Source organism: Aplidium turbinatum, chromosome 3 (genome assembly GCF_918807975.1).
Source record: "Aplidium turbinatum chromosome 3, kaAplTurb1.1, whole genome shotgun sequence".
Classification (NCBI taxonomy): Eukaryota; Metazoa; Chordata; class Ascidiacea; order Aplousobranchia; family Polyclinidae; genus Aplidium; species Aplidium turbinatum.
Genome location: NC_137474.1, coordinates 39207926 through 39231094, shown reverse-complemented (window position 1 = coordinate 39231094; position 23169 = coordinate 39207926). Strand labels below are relative to the sequence as shown.

The window sequence follows — 23169 nt, the reverse complement described above, 5'->3', positions numbered from 1 at the left end:
TTAAACAAATTGAAAGGCTTCTGTGTATTCAAAGTAGTTCAATGATCTAATTCGATTTGCGGTGCTTCCCCGATAGCTTCTACGTCCCATTGAAAGATGTCGTGCTAAGACGCGACCTCCAGCGTCTGAAAATCATAAAAACAATCAGATTATGAGGGTAGTTGTTTCTGTTTTATAAATTTAGCCGTGCATTTCTTTAACTGCTTTCCTGTGTAAACCATTTCAGTTGGCTGAAGCCAAAAACAGGCCCCCACTCGATCTAATATAATTCCATTAGGTCAAAGTGAATTAATATAAATAAATGAAATATTACAAAATGTAAAGTTATTAATAAAACGTGGTCTGCAAGTAAAAATTCGATTTTGATTTGTTTCGGTGCAAAGAAGATTTTGAAAGTCCAAGAAGATAATGAAGAGAATTGGGATTGATGAAAGTAATTTACATCCAATCATCGAATACCAAATGGCATTTGATTGCCCGTGAAGTTTTTCTCAGACCCTAATGTGGCCCTTCATGTTCGCAGTCTTGGACTACCCTGACCTAGACTAAACATTTGAGACCCATAATTGATTCCTATATTCATCCCTGCCCACAATATTTTATAAATAATAATCTAATGAAATTTAATCTAGCGACATTTAGTTGATATAATTGAACATTGAACAACTATGATAATACCCATAAAAGAAACAACGATGATAATAGCCTACAGTATATGAAACACAACTGCTAAGATATTACAATGAGTTGAATCTTTGCAGAATTAGATGATTCTAAAGAGCTGGTATTTTATTTTGATGAAAATCAGGAAACAAACTTCGGTAATTCAGACATTTAGAATCTCACACAAAATTTCAGGTAGGCTACTCACAACACAAATTGATAATTAATCTGCTTGAGCGGAACATTATAAAGAAATTATAAGTAAAGTCAAAGGTAGGCTGATAAGTTCTAAATGTATGCTGGAGGTTTCCATTTATCTGTTCATGCTTTAACTTGGATCTAACTTAAACAAAATTAAGTCTAAAAAATTGCCCACCTAGTTTCAAACTAGGTGGGCAAAGAAAGGGCTAGGGGGGCAAGCAAAGGGACTAGGTGGGCAATTGCCCACCTAGTTTATATGTGAAAAGATGCTATGAAACAGGGTTGCCATACCATCCTTATTTCTAAGATTTGTCTTTATTTTAAAGGGCAATATCTTAGAAAAATTAATTGTCCTTAATTGTAAGAAATGTCCTTGTTTTTGACTTGAATCCTTGTTTTGTCTTATATTCAACAATTACAAAGCCTCTATCTTTTTTGGAAATATATCAATCAGTGGTATCGATTTGAGAAGCATCCGACGCACATCAACTGGACTCTGCTAAGAGATCAAACAATTCAGTATGAGAAAGTTAAGGGGTTAGCGGAACAAACTGATCCGCCAATGGCAATGACGCATGAGTTCTGCGATGAGGTCTCAGCTGTCATTGCTCTGCTCAAGAAGATTCCAGATGTTGTGTTCCGCAAGGATGAAACTGAGGACAAGTGGATGAAGATCTTTACTAGAGACGATTTTTTTCTGTTGCTCCACAAGCTGGTTAGCGTCATCGTCTCTCTTCCTGTTAGTAATGCGTTTGTGGAGCAGGTGTTCTTTCTTGTTTTAGCTCAGTGAACCAAGAAAAGAAACAGACTTAGTGAAATGACAGTTAAATCTCTGCTACATGTAAAGGTAAGCCTAGGCTTGAGCTGTCATGAGATGCAGAAAGTATTTTTTACGAACAAGGAGTTGCTGGAACAGATAGTTTCTGGCAAAAACTATCGCCTTTGATATGTCATAGCTCGTATAAATGCAAAAGATTTGTTTAAACGTTTGTTTCGTTTCGTATCACTGTTTAATTTTTAAGTTGTCCTTATTTTGGGGTCTATGTCGATGGCAACCCTACCTATAAATGTTGTTATTATTATTCTTATTACTGTATTAGTATCATCGCTCACCAGTGATTGTCCCACTGTGTATTGCAGCTGCACAAACAGAAGATTCGTCTGAATAAATTCTGCTTCCGAAGACTTCTGCATCTCTAGCGCACCCGGACGGACAAACTACTTTTATCTCGACATCTTCTACCATGTAACCCCGTAAGTCACAGGATGCTGTAAATATAGAAATAGTAAAAAGCTGTTATTTTAAAAGTAGACTTATTTCTTAGGATGAAACCTGCCAATTTTAGGAAAGTTGGTACATTCCACCCTTATTTCAGCAGTGCGTTTATGAATGAGCTTTGTCGAAATGTATTGAACTTCTAAACATCATTTTGTCGATTCGCCTTAAATTTTATGAAAAAGAAAAACATGCTATAGGCCTTATTTAAAAACGAAAATAGGCTACTCACCTGTAGCGGTCGAAGCGATGTGAAAGAAAGTATCTGAAAGTAAGCAACAGACTTTTTAAAACTTATACTTAAGACAATGATTATTTACAATATTCGCATCTTACTATCACTTTCTATTCATCTAATGGTTTTAATATGGTTTACTAATATAAATGATTTTTATATAGCCTTTTGTTTGCCATTATTAGTACCCTTTACAATTACATTACTGTTGTACGTTTACAGTAACAAATAACTTTCTAATACTAAGCCACTAACAAACAAACAATCTATCAGGTAAAAACTTCCGCCCCGTTAGCTCAGTGGTTACGTGCTCGGATCAAGATCACGCGGCGCTGGTTCGACTCTCGGGGTGTGCGCTTGAGCAACGCATTTCAGGACTGCTCTCCATTTAGCGGCACCTAGTGAACGGAATAATTCCCCGGCAACAAGACCTCAACAATCGAAAACTTCACTCCTTCAATCTCGGTAACCGGCCCTGCGTGAAGAGCCTCCACAAGTATGCGAAACTACCAGGAATAACCTATCAAGGCTTTGTCTAGTCCGAGGATAAACATTCAAAACCAAAACCAACCAAGAACATGATAAAAGCTCAAGCACTATCACTTAAAGGGCGGGGAAACCCAAATTAACTTTTTGCGAGTTTTTTGTTTCAGCGTGATGTCATTGTGTACAACATGCGTTTTAGCAAAAAAAAAAATCCAAATTTTGTTGCCCTCGTCTCGCTAAGGCCGCTTTTGTTTGATACCCGTTTGCGAGGTCTCGCGCGCATCAAGCTGTGACGCTGTTCGCTGTGACGTCACAAGGTACATATAGTTGTGGCCAAAATTTTAAGACCAGACTTGATTTATGACCATTTTTGCATTACTTCAAAATAATGCATTAGATATTGTTTCAGTTGCATCATCTTTATGCATCATCTTATATCTGATGCAGTATTTTGAAGTAATGCAAAAATGGTCATAAATGAAGTCTGGTCTTAAAATTTTGGCCACAACTATATGTACCTTGTGACGTCACAGCGAACAGCGTCACAGCTTGATGCGCAACGAGACCTCGCAAACGGGTATCAAACAAAAGCGGCCTTAGCGAGACGAGGGCAACAAAATTTGGATTTTTTATTGCTAAAACGCATGTTGTACACACTACACAATGACATGACGCTGAAACAAAAAACTCGCAAAGTTAATTTGGGTTTCCCCGCCCTTTAAGACCGAAACTTCTCTTGCTGTACATTGTACAATCATGGCATAAATCACACACTGGTGCAATTCTTTTATATCAACATTTCAAAAAAAGGCTTTGCTCAGTCACCACACTTCACTGTACAATGTATTCACATCTGTTTACCGCCGTGACTTTTTCTCATACTCGACTGCTGAAAACATGATATCAAGCATACAAGCTGCAGTAAAGAAAAAAATGGGTTTTCATTTCGAAACGAAATCATTAACTGCACTTATTCCTATCGCTATAGTTAGAGACGATTTGTTCGCTATAGTAAAGAGACGATCCTATCTTTACAAAGTGATTTATTTGATCAGTGCCTTACTTTGGAAAATAATGGACGTGTCCCAAGGTCTTCTAAGTTCATGGCTGGTATATCCGTTGTTCTCCGTTGCTCGATACTCTGATAAGCCACCAACTTTGCGCACAGTTACAGCCCCACCATTGTCTAAACCGAAAGACCAGTGTATTGTATCATAGCAGTAGTGCAGGGGTTCTTAACCAGGGGTGCACGCACCACTAACGGGTACGAGACATGTGCTTAGGCAGTGCGGGGATGCTGAATTATCAAGGTTTGTTATAATATGAGGTAAGAAGCAAAGTTGTTTTACCAGGTTTCTACAAATATTTCGAACTGTAGGCGACTATTACTTTTCAGCCAATCCTAGGAGGGGGTGCGAGAACTGGTTGGTGATTTCAAGGTAGTGCCGACAATGTAAAAGGTTAAGAACCGCTGCAGTAGTGCCAATGTATCGTTCCCTTAAAACCATGCTGCTATAGTTCGACAAAATTAGTTGTAATGATTATATTTTCTTGTTTCAGTAATGATTAAGTGGAGACAGAAACAGAATTTATGCTTTACTGTTTAAGGGCAAAAGTATCCAGATTGTTGTGCCGAGTTATAGCAGGCTAGATTTATAACCGTAAAACAAGCTACAACGTTACGTTAGAAACCTAGGCTTCGTTACCAACAAGTAAATTATATCCGAAAGTTTAAAAATCATTAGAGTATCGCGTACCGGTATCCTTCAACAGTGTCAATAGGTAATGTGCAGATTGGAAAAACAGCAAATGTAATTAAACATTAAATACTTTACTTTGTTGCTTTGAGAATAGCTTTTTAATTTAGAAATTGTATTGTTTTTTCAAAACAAGACCTATAGACTTCTTATCGTATAAATACAACAAGCTAGCAATAAATGTCGTATTTGGAATCTTATGTAAAGTACTGTAGAATGAGAAAAGTGATAAAAAGTCAATGATGGTTTTGTCATTCATACCGATTGAAATACTTTACCTTTCTAACTATCTTAAACTAGTATTCAGAATCAAAACAGCACCTAATCTTGGTTATCCAAGACCTCAGAAAAGTAATTTTAAAATCATATTGTTACCATCTATTCTTCCATCGTGCAGGGCTGCCATACACACATGTGAATTGTCTGTGTACACGCCGGTTCCGTAAACGTGCATCGTTGTCCTGTTTCTTCTTGGAGGGCAGACAACGGTGGATGTGTCAACATGTATCATATCAGTTTCTACGCTCCATGACACTGAAAAAAAATTATTACGTTTCAAACATATTTTTAAGTTTAAATTAATAGTTGTTACAGTCTTTTCGTTTTTTACTGTTGTAAATGATTGTAGGCAGAATAACATTTTTTCCGATTTATGGTTGTTCCTAAGCGAAAGCACTGATCAAAGTATGGTGTTTGTTTTGAGAGAAATGATGCCTGATGAATCGCAGACAACGTTCTGTTATATAAATTTATCTATAGTCGATCTTGAGTAGTCTATGTGCTGGGATACGATTGATTAAGGTGCTGCAACGTTAAATCAACATTATTAATGTGCTGCAAGGTTAAGATTTTTAAGGCATATCAAGCCAGCTTCAGAACCGCTTTGTTCAAAAATCTAACTCAGTCATAACTCAAATTTTATTTTTTTTATTGTTTGACAGCATCATCTAATTTTGAATGAAGAAATTTTTCAACAATAGCCTATTCAATCAGTAGGCTACGTAACTTAAAGTATACTGATGTACTGCAAATTAAGAATTCCGCAATCTGCGTTACTTTACAATGATGTCCAATCAAAACTTACCAGAAAGAATAGAAGGGTGATCGAAGTCGTCCACTGAAAAGGAAAATAGAATTAACAAAGCTTAACATCAAGCCAAGTTAGGTATACGCCTTAAATGATTAGTTTATTTAAAATTTGGATGATAAAAGTAGGATCAACATAGGCAAGCTTGCAAGAACTTGTGAGCTAAAAAAAAGAAAAAAAATACTAAAAAAGGTCTACAATCGATTAATGTTAACAGAAAGTATTTTACCGTATGCAACATATTTTCCAGCATGCATTGAATCTACCACGTTTGGATTAGAATACATGAGAAAATCTGTAAAGGAATCTTTGTATACTGTAGTGTCTGGAACTCTTCGTACGGTTATAGTCTTGTCAGCGAAATCACCTGCAAAACGTAAGTTATTGAAACCTCAAAACAATAAATCATTCGAGCTTTCCACATAAGTCAATTTACTGAAAACAGATTCACTGGCGCTTGATGATATGAGATTTTAAAATCTGATTCAAAGAAAGCAGATTGTAGACAATTTCTCCACTAACCAGCCAGACATATTGGTTCAAACAAATCGTAAACTCCCTTCTTCCAGTTTTCTTTTATGTCGTCTGTATAGCGTTCAACACACGCTTCTGGACATCGGATGGTAAACTCCAATTCCATGACAGCAGGAACAATAAAATCACAAGAAACTAATAGAAAATAAGAGTGATTAAAAAGCCAATAGCCAGGCAGACCGAAAACGTACAGCTACATATGCTATTTTAGTGGGCACTTTATTTTTCTAATAAAAAACAAAAGACCTAAATAGTAGGCTAGATACTAAACCTAAGTTTGGCAAACATTTCGAAAACTAGACTGTTTTCATTTTCAGTGCTATCATGGCCACCTAAAGATACGGCCTGATTTGTCACATTTTGCAGAAATTTCCAGGTTTTTCTAACTTTGGGCAAACGTTTAAATAATTTTTTTTTTAAATTAGATTTTTACGCTTTCTTTATTCTTTTCCCAGATGACACAATAGGTTTTAACATCATCAGATGTTGAAAAACAAAGAAAATTTGATTTCGAAGATTTTAGTCAGACTGTTAATTTTCAATAGCAGTCTGATTTTGCGTTTTTCAACTTACTTTTTCTCATTTGCTACTGCTTCCCCAAGGCAACAAAAAGTTTTATGCCATTAGGAAACCGCAAAAAGTAAAACAATTTCAAAAAATGTCAGTCAAGCACTAGCAGTAGCTGTAATCAAAATCTGCAAAATGTAACAAATCAGGCCGCATCTCCAGGTGGCCATGGTGCTATTAATTGAAAATATTCGTTAAAACAGTTTTTTTAGTTTTTGAAGCGTTTGCTAACAATAGGTTTTGAGTTTTGAAACATTTGGTAACAACGAACAGTGGGTTTAGTATCTTTAATTTAAGCTTTTTATTTGTTTAATAGATTGACAATGTGCTTTAACCATTTAGTCCTGCGTTGTGTTTCCATTAAGACATTTTGCATATCGCATTTATTGCGGCACGCTTCAACAAAAAGTTTGCTTAGTTCTTCAAACAGTCCATGATTGATAAGTTAGTTTCTGCATTTGGGACTTTGTTCCAATTATTCATTTGTGCCGTTTTCTGAATGCAATTTACTTCACATTTTGCTATTTGACGTTTAACCACTCAAAATTAGTTTCCTATTGCAAATGAATCTCTCACTGCTTTGAAAGTCGTAATAGTTCAACAGGCAGAACCTTGGACTATGAAAAGATTTAAACAAAGAAAAATAACTTGTTTTTTGATACATTGTCTTCCTCGTTAGTTACGCAATGTAGCGTGCAGAGCTGTGAAGTCAGAGTCGTTGAGTAGGAGTCGGAGGAAATTTGGTGTGTGCGGAGTCGGAGTAGTCAAAAAAGGCGGACTCCGACTGTGACTTGATACAAAACGATTAACAATAAATTTTTTGTTTAGAATCTTTTTTTTTAATATTGTTTCTAATTTTCCGTGGTGCGCTCTGAAACCTCACCAGGGAACAAAGTATTTGTTCTTGCCAGTTTTTAGAAAAGTTGTCGTTTAAATGTTGACCACAATTTAAGGGAAGTTAAATTTAAAAAAATAAAAATTAAAAAACATTTGGCAACTTTGAAAAATTTGGCAACACTGAAACTGGAGTCGGAGCCGGCAAGTTAGCCTACACACTGAAGAGTCGGAGTCGTATATTTTTCGATCGATTCCACAGCCCTGGAAGCATGACGCCAGCAATGAAAGCAACGCCAACTGGAAAATATTACTTACCTAGCAATGCTGTATTCACTTCTTCAATATTTCCTGGAAAAAAAGTACAGTTTAGCGCAACTATTTTAACATTGACGTCTTAGAAGATATATTAAAAGCTTATAAATGGCTGAAAAGTAAAAGCTGACTCAAATTCCATATGGTCTTTCTGAAGATGGTAAAAAAATTAGCCTAAATAATAAAAGCATTCAAACTTATCTAAAGTTGGAAAGACCTTGCTAACTTTTTTATTAAACGTGTAGTTACGATCTTTCTAACAGCACAATACAAACGATTTTTTTTATCGAAGTCTTTCACAAGTCATCTTTCTGGTAATTAATTTTAATGCAACATAGCCTACAAAACAAGAAAAGTAGGCTACTTTCTAACATTTATAGTGCCAAAAATATTTGTAAGCTATTGAGTATAGTATAGCTTTGGTAGAGAGATACTTTTTGAATACCACAGACAGATAATCGATAACAACTTTATAAGATTCAATTGCATAATACAAAAAATAATACATAAAATAAAATACAGTAGCTACATAACTTCAAACGTTTTCGGCAAAACTTTATGCCCTCGTCAGGAAAATATCTTAATTCATCTAAACAAAACCAAATATTCGTGAAATGTTTATAATAAATGACTGAAAATAAATAAAACTGCACTGACCTGCGTACAAGCAACAACTGACGAACAAACACAAAAGGTGGTAACAATCTGTCATAAACTATGCGGGAGTGTGGTCATGAGACAAGATAGTGAGCGGAACAACATAAAGGCAATCAAGGAAAAACCACTAAGCAACATAAAATATTGAGTATAGGTGTGGGGATAGACTACAAATGCTCCACACCATCTGTACAGCTTGGTAAGAACCACTTCAGAGTCGTGACGTAGGACTAAAGAATCAGTGATTAGTCTATCCACAAACCTCCCAAAGTAAATGCTTCAACAACATCATCACTACGATCCACTGTCGTGATACCATTCTGAAGCGACCCGATGAATTCACTTTTTCTGGCAACTTTCCTTACAGTTACAATCCCTCCTTGTTGAGCTAAAAGATTCAAAAGTATTCATTAAAATTGATAAGTTTTAGTGAGTACTTTTTTACTTTGCACTTATTCTCAAAAGTGTGAAACTCTTTGATTGAAGTACAAAGAAGGTGATTTCCTTATAATCAATATGCATTGATCAATGTTTGGACAAGGAAAATTACGTTACTGCAAAGTAGTGATAAAAAATTTGAAATTTTGTATGTAGTATTTGAAATAATTAAACAACTCTTCACCAGATAAAACATCCCCTTTCAGAAATAAAAAAAAAAAATTAAACCACCTCTTAAAACAATATATACAAACTTGCCATCAGCGCAGGAATATCAACATTAATTATACTGTATATTAACGGTGACTTACCTGTCGTTTCTCCAGCATGGACGGCAGCAACGCAAATGCTACTTGTCCCAGCATACACGGACGTTCCGAACACTTTAGCCTGGCTTGAGCATTCTTTTGGACACAACACAGTAAACGACTTCTCTTGGAATGTGGTTGCCGATGTTTTACAAGAAACTGAAAGAAAAAGATAAGTTGTTGCTGAGGTGTTTTTTGGTCCAACAATATAATTATTCATCTTTCGCTTCAGCTGCGGCATTGGAAAATTTTTAATGCTGTATGACATTATGAATGCATGATGATGAATGACGTCATGAATGACACCGTTTGTGACGTAAGCATTCTAATCATACATGAAATTGATCACGAGGCTGGCAAGAAATATCCGGCCGAGAAATTTGGTATTTCTAAATCTTCAAAAAGGCCAACTGGTAGGCTTCATTGATTTAAATTAAAGCAACAATGAAAGATTTTTCAAAACGATAACTGTTGAGTTCCGCTGCTTGATAAAATATCTTTTCATTCTAATGAAGCAGAATTTCATTTCAAATAAGTTTCTTAGAATTTCAGAACGCAGAAAACAATAAAAAATTTGGCATTGTTTTGTTTGTCTCAAAGAAACTTGATTTTGAACGGGTTCAGCAGATTGAAAAAACTTTTTTCAATTTACTTCCAATCGAAATAACAAAGGCAAGCATAGCATTATTGGTTGATCAAGAAATAGCTTGTGTGAGATTTTACTTCAACCTGGCCAAAACATCAATCCTATTTTACATTTATTCAACGTCTGTAGATGCCAAGTTAATGTGGAAATTGACAAATTTTCTAATAAGAAAGTTTACGCTTCAGTGAACGTGATTTGAAAATGATATTCATTGTTTACAATCTTTCGCAAAAATGACAATCAACAACTAAAATTCTTACTTGGCGAAATTATTGCGTTATGTATTTTGGAACGATTGAGAGAGCAATGCTTAAAATCGTGATCGCAGTGACGTGAATCTTTCAAACTAGGTCGGCCAATAATTCATAATGTTCTTGTTGCGTTGGCCCAGATAGATTCCTATCACGCATTAATGTTCAGCTAAGTTGACTTATGCAGCAGTTGTAGCACTTACCTTGCAGAAGAGAGGGGAAGTCCCGCGTTGATTCTGCAAAATACAAGAATGGCGATCAAAGTAATTGACTTAACTTGTTGAATTAATTTATAAACTACTAATTTTTACAAATAATAAACTTCACATACACTTGTGTATCAACAAGTGAATAAAAAAATAACAGTTAACCTCTCAAGTACATGTAGCTCCACACAGAGTGAAATTTACATGCCTTTTGAATCTTTTTTATTTCTTTAAAAGTAATGTCTAAAAAGACATTATTGACCCAAAAAGAATGTCTAAAAAGAGTGTATCTTGTGTATCAGTTTACGTTTTAACTCTTTGATGTAAGCTTACCGGTTAATAGTTTTGGAATATAAACTTTAAAAAATAAAAAGCTGTAATAAAATCAAAATGTTTAAATATCTTTCAAGATTTAGTTTTCTGCACAAACACAAAAAGTTTGATTGAAACGATACAATTAATGAATTTGAGATGGTTACCGCAAATTTCACAACTCCAACCATCACATCATTTAATTATTCATGATCTGAACTACCGAACGAACTACTTTGTTATTCAAAAACTACCCAATAAAACATGCCCTACTTTGAATAATAAATCCAATGGCTGATTTTCTAGATGCTTTTGATGTAATTCCATTTCTTCTCACAGAAGAAAACGTTTGAACATTTGATAATTTCCTCACAGTGACTGTGCCTCCAAGTGTCTCTGGATGAAAAAAGGTGAATTGAACAGTTTCTGCTGTGCGTGGACCGAAAAGTGCTGCAATACGAGACAACCGCGGGGCGACATAGCAAGCTTTGAACCGACACCTTGACTTAAAACATAGCCTACATTTAATACAAGAATCTCTGGAATGAGTTCAGTTTTAAGATCAGATCTTTAGAGAGGTCAACTGGACAAGATGATTGATTGATGGATTGATTGAATCTTTATCCTCGGACTGGAAAAGCTTCTTGTAGAGCTTAATCCTGGCAGTTTCGCATACTCGTAGAGGCCTTGAATCACTGACGCAGGGCTGGTTACCGAGATTGACAGAGTGAAGTTTCCGTTTGTTGAAGTCTTGTTGCCAGGAAATTATTCCATCCACTACATGCCGCTGAATGGAGAGCAGTCCTTAATGCGAGTTGCTCAAGCGCACACCCCAAGAGTCGAACCAGCGCCTCTTGAACTTGAAGCTTCTTCGGATGTAAATTCAAATTTCATAAAAAGTATGCAATGCAATAAATACACACAGCACAAGTTATAGAAGAGATGCCAGATTGTGTGATTATGAGTGTGAACTGATTTAGACTAAAGTGAACTTTAAGAAGCTTAAAGAGAAAAACGGTTGAAAGAATTAAAAACTCCAAATCAAAAAAGTTATCAAACTAAATCGGTAAATTAAAGTTTGCTGAATAGAGTTTTCGTCACACACTTGTGGCTTCGTCATCATAGTCTTATTCAAATAGAATCAAAAAATACTTCCGAATCAAAACTTTACTTTCATTTTTTTTTAGTAACATTTAGAAAACAAAGAATTGCTTCCCTTGCCAGATACCTAACGGTATGTCAGTGTTTGCAGGTCAATCTCTTACCTGATATCATTCCATCGTGCACTGCAGCGCCGCAAACGGTAGACGTTTCTTCATAAGGACCACCGCCAATAACGTCACTGTATGATTCTGAGCACCCACCGGGGCACACTACGCTGAAGATGTCACCAAGAATGTGGTTGGCTTGGAAACTGCAATCCACTAGAGAAGATAGGCACTACATTAGAATCTCAGTAGCAAAGATGACCATACTAACTAGAGTAGAGTGGTGATTAATTAATGCGGTGCTTTTACGAATCTAAACGTCTATATTTGGTTATCTTGAAAAAAAAAATTACAAAATAACTAGTCTAGCTTTACGTCTGCGTTCATCACGAAGCGACAACGACATCATCAACCCTGGAACTAAAAGCCACGCCTTTTAGAGGCCAAATGCTTCCTTCTACATTCCTCTTTTTAAATATTCTTACATGGCAACACTGCAGCCCAGTGTGGGATCCAGCAAGTAGCTTTTTTGGAAGTGGGCGATTTTAACAAAACAAAATTATGTGTAGGTCAACAATAGGCTAATCTGACCTTGCAAATACACTATGAATAAAGTTAATTTTGTGCAATTTAGGGGGGCAATTGCCCCTTCCTTGGATTTTCCACTATTGCAACACAGGGAAGTCTCTATTATTTCTTGAGAAACAAAAGATAATAGGCTTTCACTTTTCCATGTAGTAGATCCAGTTAATGCGTTTAGTTGAACATTTTTTTATTATTAGGCTGCTTATTTGAATCCTTTCTTCAATCATGGTAATTATTTTCTTTGCAAACGTTTGACCGTCAATCCTCATGCGTGAAAATCAATAATATTTGCAAAATGGTAAACAATAATAAAATTAGGTTTAATTTTAGGTGATATGCTTTTGGATTAATCATACCTGATAAAACGGCAGACACATCTTGAGGACATTCTGTAGAAACAAGCAAATATTACAAACCCTTGATTTGCTGTACTAGGGTAACCTATACACAGGAGGCAGACCACTCGATAATAATTAGAGCAAAATTGTTTAATCCATTATGTTAAATAAAACACATCGTCATATATTTACAGTAGATGAGCCAAACCTAGCTATTCCGACTCTCGTGAACATACTGATGTATGTACAGTCTTTGCCGTGTAAACAAACAAACTTTTACACAACATTTAAACAAAAGTAAGAGAGAATCCAAGCTTTTAAGTGAAAATTGTCTTTTTTAATAAGCTATTTTTAATATAGCCTACTATACACGAGAACAATTTCAATGTTACCCTTTATTTTAATAAATCTAAACAGAGTATCAACAAAATGTTAGACTCCTTGCCAATAAAAAGACCTGTGGAAATATTTTAAATTCACGTTACTCTGCTTGAAAGTTAATTGAACGCGCATGTATTGCACAAAGGACTTAGTAACACGAGAAGTTTGTTTTCATGACAACCACTGCATTTCACGAGTTAAGGAAAAATTCGTTAACGCAATATCTTGCTTTATTTTTAAAATTCGCACTTTTCTGACGCTAATCTTATTACTTTGATGCCTTGCCTAGTTCATCACTTCTAGACAACATTGTTTTAAGTTGTATATATATGGTCTTAAAAGTAGTGATTTATTGCACTCGCTTTTAAAGTGCTTGACTAATTTAAAAACTAGAGCTTTTTTTGCCAATATTGAAACATAAAAGGTCGTAGAATTTCATAACTTGATTCTTTCAGTTTGGGATGCTGCTTAGTCCGAGAGAAAAAATTTCACCCCGCAAAATCAACGTACAAAAATAACACATTAGCATAAGAGAATTAATGCACACGTGCAAAATTACCCGATCAATAAGATCGATGGTGCGAAGTTTTTCGCTCGTTGTTCATGTATTGCGTTTAAGTTGGTAGATTACCGGTCATAAAAATAGCGTATCACTTTCCTCATGCATTCATCAAGCTTTACACATGTTTGCTTTGACATGAAGTGGATCACTTTCTTTTCGATCAAATTTTCAAAAATTCCCAAACGACTTTTCAAAGTCATCCAGCCAAATTTGTTAACATTGTTAACTTTTTAGCGTTGAAAACAGTCACGAACTATTATAATTTTAGGTAACTTTGTCGCAATCATGATCTGTTACACCACACGTTATGTCTACAGTCACGTGTGCTAAGTGCAACCTACAGTTCACTTAAAAACACTTTACAGTAATGAAGGTTATTTTTTACTTCCGAGTAGATAAATCTATTTGGCACAGATTCATGCTTGACTTAAAGTTTCCGGTTTGCTTTCCCACTGCACACAATGCACAGTCATGTAAGGTTACTAGATTAAGTGCTCAGTGAACGATCATTCATTCAGGAGAGTCGGGAGTAGTATTTATTCTTCAGCTAAGTGCGTCTCTTTAAGAGCAGCTGATGCATTATCGTGGCAGCTTCGCCTTCTCTATGATGTGTTAAGCTACTGAGACAAACTTGGCCGTTGAGATCGAAAGTGTAAAGTTTTCTTTTCGTTGTTTACGTGCTGTCCGTTGCCCACTTGTCAATAAAAGACTTCCTAATTGCGACGTGTCTACAAGAATAAATCGCTCCATAAAGCTTTACCTCCATTTTATTTAATGAAGTTGCGACCACCTACAGTGGCCTGCCTCAAAGTGAATTACTTGTTGTAAATACAGTAATTTCGTTGGCTACTTCATACGCTGGTGGCACTAAAAGAAAAGCTATCCTTGAGGCCTTCTAGACACTCTCCACTGCACACGCTAAGATACGAATAGTTGTTCATTAATTTTGTCGTTTACTTAACTGTGGAACTGAGTGTTAGCAGTTAAATTTAAACCTAAAGCACTAAAATGTACATAGAGAAGATACATATAAATCTTCGGATCTACCTGTTGACAGGCTGCACATGAGATAGTTTCCTTTCATAATTATTTTTTGCAAATTTGTGTGTCAGTGCATTTACGGAAGTACGGTTGAAACGCTAATATCTTATTGGCAGTTCCAGTTCAGCCGAAATAAGGAATTGGCTGAATGTGTGTTTTTATGACGTTTTTAAAGTTTCAGCGCAAATCTATAAAATCTTTGGCTGCTTGTTGGCAGACATTTGCAACCACTCTAAATTTTAAGCAGGAATTTGCATTTTACTTTTAGCAATTCAACAATACTTCATTGTGAATATTTCAAAAGAAGCTAGAAAGATTTCACACGACTAACGCGTTTTATGATAATGCAGCAATAAAATTTAATAGCAAACTGTGGCATTTTGCTTCTTTAATTATTTGGGAGTAGGCAGTTGACTTGTGCAGGCCTAAATCATCTTTAGAGTGCACAAAGTTCACGTTTTTAAATATAGCATATAGTTGAGGCTATGAAAGCTTATGACTCCGACTATTGTCAAAAAACTGTACTTTCGTATATAGCTAATCTAAAGTAAATATAAAGACATTTTTACCTTCTATCAAGATTGAATATGCTGACCCTGTGTAATCCAGAGACCGTATTCCGTTCTGAGTGGATCCACGATATGTATTGATCCTAGGTCGTCGTCTCACTATTACTCTTCCTCCGTAGTTGCCTGGAATATTAATTGAAAAATGGTAAATGAACATATTCAAATCTTTCTTTTAGTATTTTGCGCTCTCTGGATTTCAGTAAAAAAAATGTTGATAACACTGGAGTGATTAACAGTCTCTCCATGACGGTTACTGTTTTAAAGATCATTTTTGTACACATTTTTCAGTGGTACAGCTATAGCCTAACCTATTAGCCGTTTATTTTTTTATTATCATAACTGATTTTCGCTGCTTTACACAAAAATAAAACACAATCTACATCACTAGCAGCGAATTCAACCTGGGGGTCACTTGGTCGGGTGCCTTCTCAGAATCGAGAAAAAGCATGCAATTTTTCTCCGTTTTAGCAAAGTTTTTTTTGCTTGATTTTCTCGCTTATTCAAATTTATTTAACCTAATAGGCAGCTTTGCCCACCATTTGCAGCATGATCTTTGTTTACTTCACCAATGCAGATAGGCTACAAACGACCTGTTTTAGCCTGATGCTGCAATAAAATAATTTTCAATAGGGTATTGTTTTTAACCTTGTATCTTTCCAGCGTGGATAGCAGCTGCACAAATTGATGATTCTCTGGTGTAGAGCTGCGATCCCCAGACCTCACCATCTTGAACCTGACATCCAGCCGGACAGATGACTATGTATTCTTTTTCGTTTGTGAAATCCGCTTTGGCGAGACAGGAAACTGAAAACGTTGAATATTATTTGAACTAAAGTATGAGTGACTTAGCTACACATAGTTTTCAACTCTGAAAATAACAGCGCGTTTCTTTTGTGAAGTTGCATTTCCATCACTTTTGCAAATACTTTGATAAATTCTTCCGTGATGCACAAATTTTATGTATCAAAAAAGAGCACAATTGCTGCATGCAGCAATATAACCCTATTTCGAACCTACATCTTTCTTCGTGAATACGATCGCTTAAGGGTCGGAATGTTCAATCACAACTTTAACCTCCTAAGATGTACTTTACTTTGTGGCATGGCTGCCTCTATACAAAAAAATCTAAAAAAGGTTGAACAATTTTGATTTTACCTGAATACAGTGACTGCCTTCCTTCAAATGCACCTGATCAAAGTAAAGAGTTTGTTAGTTTAATACCAAAGTATAATAACTGTAGCAAATTTTAACTTTCAATTCTCAATAACGTCGACAAACCGGAACGGAGGTTCAAAAACAACATCTACTTTAAGACTCGTGTAATCATTTTTCTGTTTAAACTAATGAGAAGAAAATGATTTGAGAAAACATAAATTGTGAGGATAAAGTATAGATTACATTTCAGTAATTGCAACAGGAGTTTATCAACAACTTTGTTGAAAGAAAGTAGCCTATACTTCTATTCACTTATCTCAAGTATTAGTAAAAGTCACTTAATGAAGCCAAAGTCTGCGACGGAGCATTAAAAATTACTTTATTTAAAATATTTTTTTATAATGTCTAAAATGTTCACTCGAAGATGCCCTTTTTATTGTGATAGTGTAATAAGTAGCCTACATTGCAAGAAAGTGAATGCAAAATCGCTTTGGCTGTGGTAGGCTTACGGAAACAAAAATCATCTCTAATGCAAAGTGTTGGAGTGACAAACCCCATGATGCTGATTGGTATCGTGAGTGTTCAGATGTTTCTGTCACTTTCACTGTATCGGGGGTGGTAAAAGGCAGAATCCCTCGACTCTCGAGGTGACCATCAATATCATTTTAGGGAATAAGACGGTAAGTTCACCAGGTATTTAATTATAAATTAGCAGAACGCAAGCTTTATTTTATAACTATTCTAGAGTTTGTCTTACTTAAAAATACAAAGGAAGTATTTGAGGGTCTGTGTGACTGGCTAGTAACGTTGGATGACGTTGAACTTACGAATGTGCTCTCATCTGGCATTTTCCGAAACGTCACTCTCCCCCCTGCGTCAGCTGCATTAAAAACAATAAACTTATTTTTATTTCATAATTTTCAACAACACAGCCTTGTGTTTCTTGCTTTTATTTTTACATATCTGAAAATTCTCACTATAGTCTATGAACGTGAAGGGAATTGTTAATTGCTCTTAAACTCACTCAAAAATCGTTAGTAATATCTTGGCCATCTTTCAGAAAAATTAATCGCTTTTTGATCACATTTTTTCTCATCAATATAAACATTCATCTAGTAGGCTATAGCTACATACCAGCTCCAGACTTGACAGAAACACGGTTTGTAGGTTTCTTATTTGTAAGTGCGCAATTAAAAAGCGTTTTCTTTAAAAAAAATTAAATGTGGTCCAATACTTGATTCAAGTATCGGGTATGAGAAGATAAGATTCTCATTATACTAAGTCTTCGGCACTAACGAGAGTAGGGTGGCCAGTTCCTTTCTCTCGGCCACCTTTCTTGCAGCAATTATGCCCATCCAATTTATTACACCCAAAGTAGAGGTAAACGGTGTTTTCAACAACCAGCCTAAACCGGGAGTCGAACCAGGATTGCATAATTGGAAAGCTAACGCCTTATCCGTTGCACCGTCCCACCGCTGTTTTCTTTACTGCACCTGAAATTCTTCCATCATGTACAGCGGCAGCACAAATGTAGGAATCAATGAAATACGTTCCAGTTCCAAATAGCTGTTCTGTTACTTTATCACATCCCGCTGGACATCTCACGGTAATGACATCACCGGTGATGTCATTTGGAGTGACGTAGCAAGATACTGTAGATTGAATCAATTGCAATACGATTATTAGTAAAGAATTATTGCTAATTAATGCAAACAAAATAGGTTTAATTAGGCTGGTACGTATATAACTGTATTTTTTTACCATAAATAGGCTACCTTGTGACATTGTACATCAACCCACAGAATGGAGAAATAACGTAACTTTTGTGCATTTGGTTTTGATAGCATGGATTATAACAAAAAAGACATCAGTTACAATGGAAATCACAAAGTACAATTTGTTAATTGCTATTAGCCTACTGCTGTGTACACTTCACCCATCATAGCTCTAGTAAAACTAATTAGTCTTATCAAACACAAACACTTTCATGTATTTTACTACGTATAGCCTACGCTGTGTGTAAATGTTTATTAAACTCGGAGTTCCCAGACATGTCTGGTATTTGGTGATAGTCTGGTTTACGGTACCGAATTCAACTTTGTATTAATTTGCAATCGGCCTAGTTTCACTAGACATCCAGGAAATGTCAACAAAATTTAAAACAAATTATTATTTTTTTAATCAATTTTACCTGCTGTAGTTGTCAAGACTTCACTCACGACGTCTGCAAAAATAAACACGCACGTCACAAAATCGTGTTACAACAGCAGTGGGCCTACCGTACTTCATTCAAAATTATCAACAAGTTATCTCAATTAGTAAATGGTAACAAAATAAATTTCAACCATCTTTGCATTGAGCAATGACCAATTCACTAAATTTTTAAAATGAAAATATTTCTTTTCAAAAATAAAAATTGGTCTAAGATCTCATCTACAGTAGGCTATATAGTGTTGTTTGTGTTTCATGTTAGTTATTTAGTTAATTTTAAGTTAAGTTTATGATTACTAAGCCTAGTTGCTTTTATTTATACCCTATTTTTTTCGTATTTGTTTTAACTCAACTGTAGCCTATTTGCTTTTCTTCCAGAAAAATGGTTAGAAGTCAGCTCAAGCGTTTGAACTGAGTATTGGCTTAGTGTTCTCCTTCTTTTTTCGTGGGAGACAGGGTTGTTCAAATTTCGGGGCAGGAGATTAAAAGCCAGGTAAGTGTAGCTTCGTCCAGTACTGCTTTGCCATGCATTCTCATTTGGCTCTTTGCTAAAATAGGACATTCAAAAACGACATAGTCAAAACTTTGTTCTTTCGCGCGCATTTGCCGGCCGATGAGGGAGCCCAACCCCATTTGTGCATGTTTATCTCAACCTCAATTTATTTGCGTCAATGTGATAGCATTTTAAACATTCAAAAAGGAATAAAAATTTCAAACACTTACGCGGGTTCTGTATGTCGATGGCTGTTAAAAACTTATTGTTATCTCCAACACTGGCACTTTTTACCTGCAACGTCAAAATAACACTAATTGAAGAAACAATCAAGATACAAAAAATAAATTGTTGTGGAAACATTAAATTTAATTTTAAAGAAATCAGCTTATACGTAGTATCCATGTGTTCACAAAAGCTGTTTTTAAAATACTGTATACATGCATATTGCATATGCTTCAGTTATCGTATTACACTTAAAGCATTCTTCAAATTTGAAACTTTTCTTTTACTCCATAGCAGTACCAAATACAAAAAATGAGAAATAAAGTTGGATTTTTAATGTTTTCTAAGTCTATCAAAGACACACAGGTCTTTGATAGACTTAGGTGCATATAACTACCAGGTCTACGATTACGAAAGCGTATTTTACTTCTAACTAATTAAACTGGCAACAGTAAAACAATTGCACTTTATAACTTAATTTTGTGTGTTTAGTTCTCACCTGAAAAGCTGATAACCAGCACACAAAAGCCAATGAAAATAATTTAAGACAACAATTTTTGTTAAAATTACTCATTTTGTTCCTATAGTGTTTTCCTAACAAACTTATAAAGCCGCTAAAACAGTCGTGCAAAACTTCGATGAAACATTCTCCACCAAGGTTAGCAGGCGTGGTAATTTTTGTTGTTTTTTTTATGAGCTTGCCTGTTCACAATTTCTTCAACCTTATCCAATCTTATTCCAGACTGGAGTGTACAAGCTGCTTTTTATTCAACTCCCAGCTCAATGCAGATGTCTCAACCTCAAGGTAATGCAGAGGTAAACCAAGACTGAAATCTAGGTATATACCTAGTAACCTAGCTCGTAGCTCCTGGGATCAATGGAGACACGCAACGTCCGCCGACATCAATGACTATTTAAAAAGAAAAAGAGGTGTATGACTGAGCAGCCTCGTAAGGCAGATTTGGACGCACAAATTACTCGATACTCCAATACTACCAATTCCTCATGACTTTTTCACCTTGCTGGCCATAGAAGATATGTCGCTGATCAAGTGCGTCTGTGTAAGCTTATCAAAGCTTCTGCCGCTCTGGTTCACTAACCTCCGACCTCTGTCGCCAACTTGCTGAACAACAACGTAATTTGGCTATGTCTGAACCTATAGCCTTCTTTAAACCATTTAAAACCCAAGCACAAATACTTTCACTGTTGATTGTGATTCTAACCTACCAGACCACTTTGCTCAAAGAGCTGCCCTAGCACCACATTAACAATATCGTAAATGATACGCTTATTAGCTTGGTCATCAAGACCTGCATAGAGTAGATAATGTCATAACAATATTTTTTGAAATTTTGTTAAATCAAACTAAGGTCATCGTTCTGTGAGCATCAAGTCTTGCAATTGCTTTTAATTTATTCTCAAGGCACTTGTGAAGCTTTTGCATTCACAACAACGTGCTATGCAATCGTGTTGTCGTGCCGTCTAAATTAGAAGAAAAACGCATTTTTAATGAAAGCAAAAAAAACATGGCACATATGGTTTTCCATGACTGTCATCTTTTGTTTAGAATCATAAGCATTTGTTATAATGAAAAAAACGAACCAAAATATGACGCATTTCTGTTTGTTTTCATTCATCAATTAGATACCGAGTACGGTGTTAATCTAACGGAAGTTTAAGCTTAAAAAAGGAGTTTTGATACCTTTGGCGTGTTTTCATTGATGTAAAACTGAGTTTTAAAAACAAGAATATTAAGAATTTGGGGTATTTTTACCTTTTGTTTGGTTGTGTAACAACATAATTACCACTTCCAAATTCCCATTCCCAGGATTTTTTCCCCTGTGTACTGTGTAAAGGTAAGTGTATACGCACAGAAAGAGTTTGCCTTTTTGCCTTTAGCTCATTGGTTCTTAACCTTTTGCCTTGTCCGCAGCACTTTGAAATTACCAATCTCGCACCACCTCCTAGGATTGGCTGAAAAGTAATAGACGCCTACACCCTTCAGTTCGAAATTTTGTTGAAACCTGGTAAAACAACATTGCTTCTTACCTCATATTATAACAAACTTTGATAATTCAGCATCCTCGCACCGCCTAGGCACAGGTCTCGCACCCCTTAGTGGTGCGCGTGCACTCCTGGTTAAAAACCCCTGCTTTAGCCTATCTTACATGCAAATGATAAATCTACTATTGTGATTGGGGTGATTTAATGTGTTTAAAGTGATTGATGTTGCTTTCGGAACAAGTAGACAGCTTCATGTTTTTATGCAGTTCAATTTTTTAACTTTCAATGTCACCTATTCCTTCAGTTAAACTATAGTACTTTAATGGACTTTAACAACCTACGATTCATCGTATGTTTCAATTTGCTTGCAAAATCATTGCAAATCTTTCAAGCGAATTGCCACAAACAAAGTTTTTTTTGCTGTATTGTTGCAATCGATAGACCACCCTCATAGATCTTGATATGAAGACATTGCAACAATTGTGAGATGGTTGCAACAATTGGGAGATGTTGCCTGAATTGCTGCCTCATAAGCAAGAAGAAGAAGACAACCCCTCTTTATTTTGTAGTCTACTGTGTACAAAATTCTCGAAATACCACGATATAGTTGGACACTATACCAACATGAGTTGCAGATGAATGACTATTTTGTGGCGCAAAATAATTTAGATCAAAGATCACCAAATTATAGAGAATGAGCCAGGGACTATGAAAAGAGATGATCGCCGGCTGGGTAACTATTTGGTTTAATGCAGTCTAGAATCTACAAAAGTAGCCTCATCAGGGCCGTTGAGAAGATAATTTAGGGCCGGTGCCAATGACATCCTCGGGTCCCAAATCAAGACACTTCTAAGAAAATTGTCTCATATCCAAAGAACATGCGGTGGTTTTTTCATGGTCCAGGGCCCCTTGCAACGGTTACAGGCCCCTAAAATTATTTCGGCCTCAGGTTTAAAACTAACCTCTGTAGGCCCCTACTTCTTCTTCCAACGCTACTGATGGTAATTCAACAGAGTGATTGTGATTTACGACTGTGATTTACTACCCACAATAGGCTATACAGGGATGTGCAACCTGAGACCCGCGGGCTATAATTTTTTTTAGCTTGAGAGGAGATGCTAAAAAGGTGTACTTTCTTTAACAAGTCTAATAATAGTTTGCTTTGGTTTTGCGTTTTATGATGTTGACTTATTCAATATTGCCCCCTTTACGTCCTTCATTTTTGTTAATCCTTTAACCCGAGTGTTCATCATCCAACTGACAGCTGCATAGCCGAGTGTCGAGACCCCTGGTACGGCACTCAAAAGGGCGCCGGTTCGACACCGTTGAAGAGTATGCGGCTGTGTATCTGGCAAGACACTTAAAAGCATGCCTGAAGCTGAAGGTGGACACGAAGATTGGCTTCTTTGCTTTCCCGTCCGCTTAATCTAAATCTTCAACCACCGAGCGTATAAGCTTGGATACGATATAATACCAACCAACTGTTGTCTTGTGAGCAACCGGCCTTTTGCAAAATCTTCTTTTTTAAGTTGGCTCGGCTTTAGAAATAAAGTAGTCTGATTTGGTTTGACGACAACATATATTCAAAATAACCATAAGTTATTAACATAACCCATGAACTTTC

The 23169-nt window shown here is 35.9% G+C and overlaps 1 protein-coding gene across 1 annotated transcript; it reads right to left on the bottom strand.

The window, feature by feature from the left end:
- On the bottom strand, window positions 1–21595 carry LOC145766796 (uncharacterized). The gene is made up of 23 exons (XM_082578502.1): window positions 21591–21595; window positions 19547–19629; window positions 18804–18836; window positions 18106–18264; window positions 17370–17492; window positions 16613–16645; window positions 16103–16261; window positions 15458–15580; window positions 12923–12955; window positions 12039–12197; window positions 11047–11169; window positions 10459–10491; window positions 9362–9517; window positions 8875–9000; window positions 7959–7991; window positions 6228–6374; window positions 5935–6072; window positions 5703–5735; window positions 4994–5152; window positions 3925–4047; window positions 2373–2405; window positions 1978–2133; window positions 1–125 (listed from the first exon to the last, which is right to left on the bottom strand). Exons 1-23 carry the CDS (start codon window positions 21593–21595, stop codon window positions 1–3), a joined length of 2295 nt encoding a protein of 764 aa, XP_082434628.1.
- Window positions 21596–23169: the final 1574 nt, after the last annotated feature.

Excerpts from the sequence above, each read along its gene's own strand:
- LOC145766796 (XM_082578502.1), bottom strand. Across the intron at positions 15,581-16,102 it reads CCACGCTGGAAAGATACAAG|GCAACTACGGAGGAAGAGTA; the intron begins GTTAAAAACAAT and ends TTAATATTCCAG. Across the intron at positions 12,956-15,457 it reads ATATTCAATCTTGATAGAAG|AATGTCCTCAAGATGTGTCT; the intron begins GTAAAAATGTCT and ends TTGTTTCTACAG.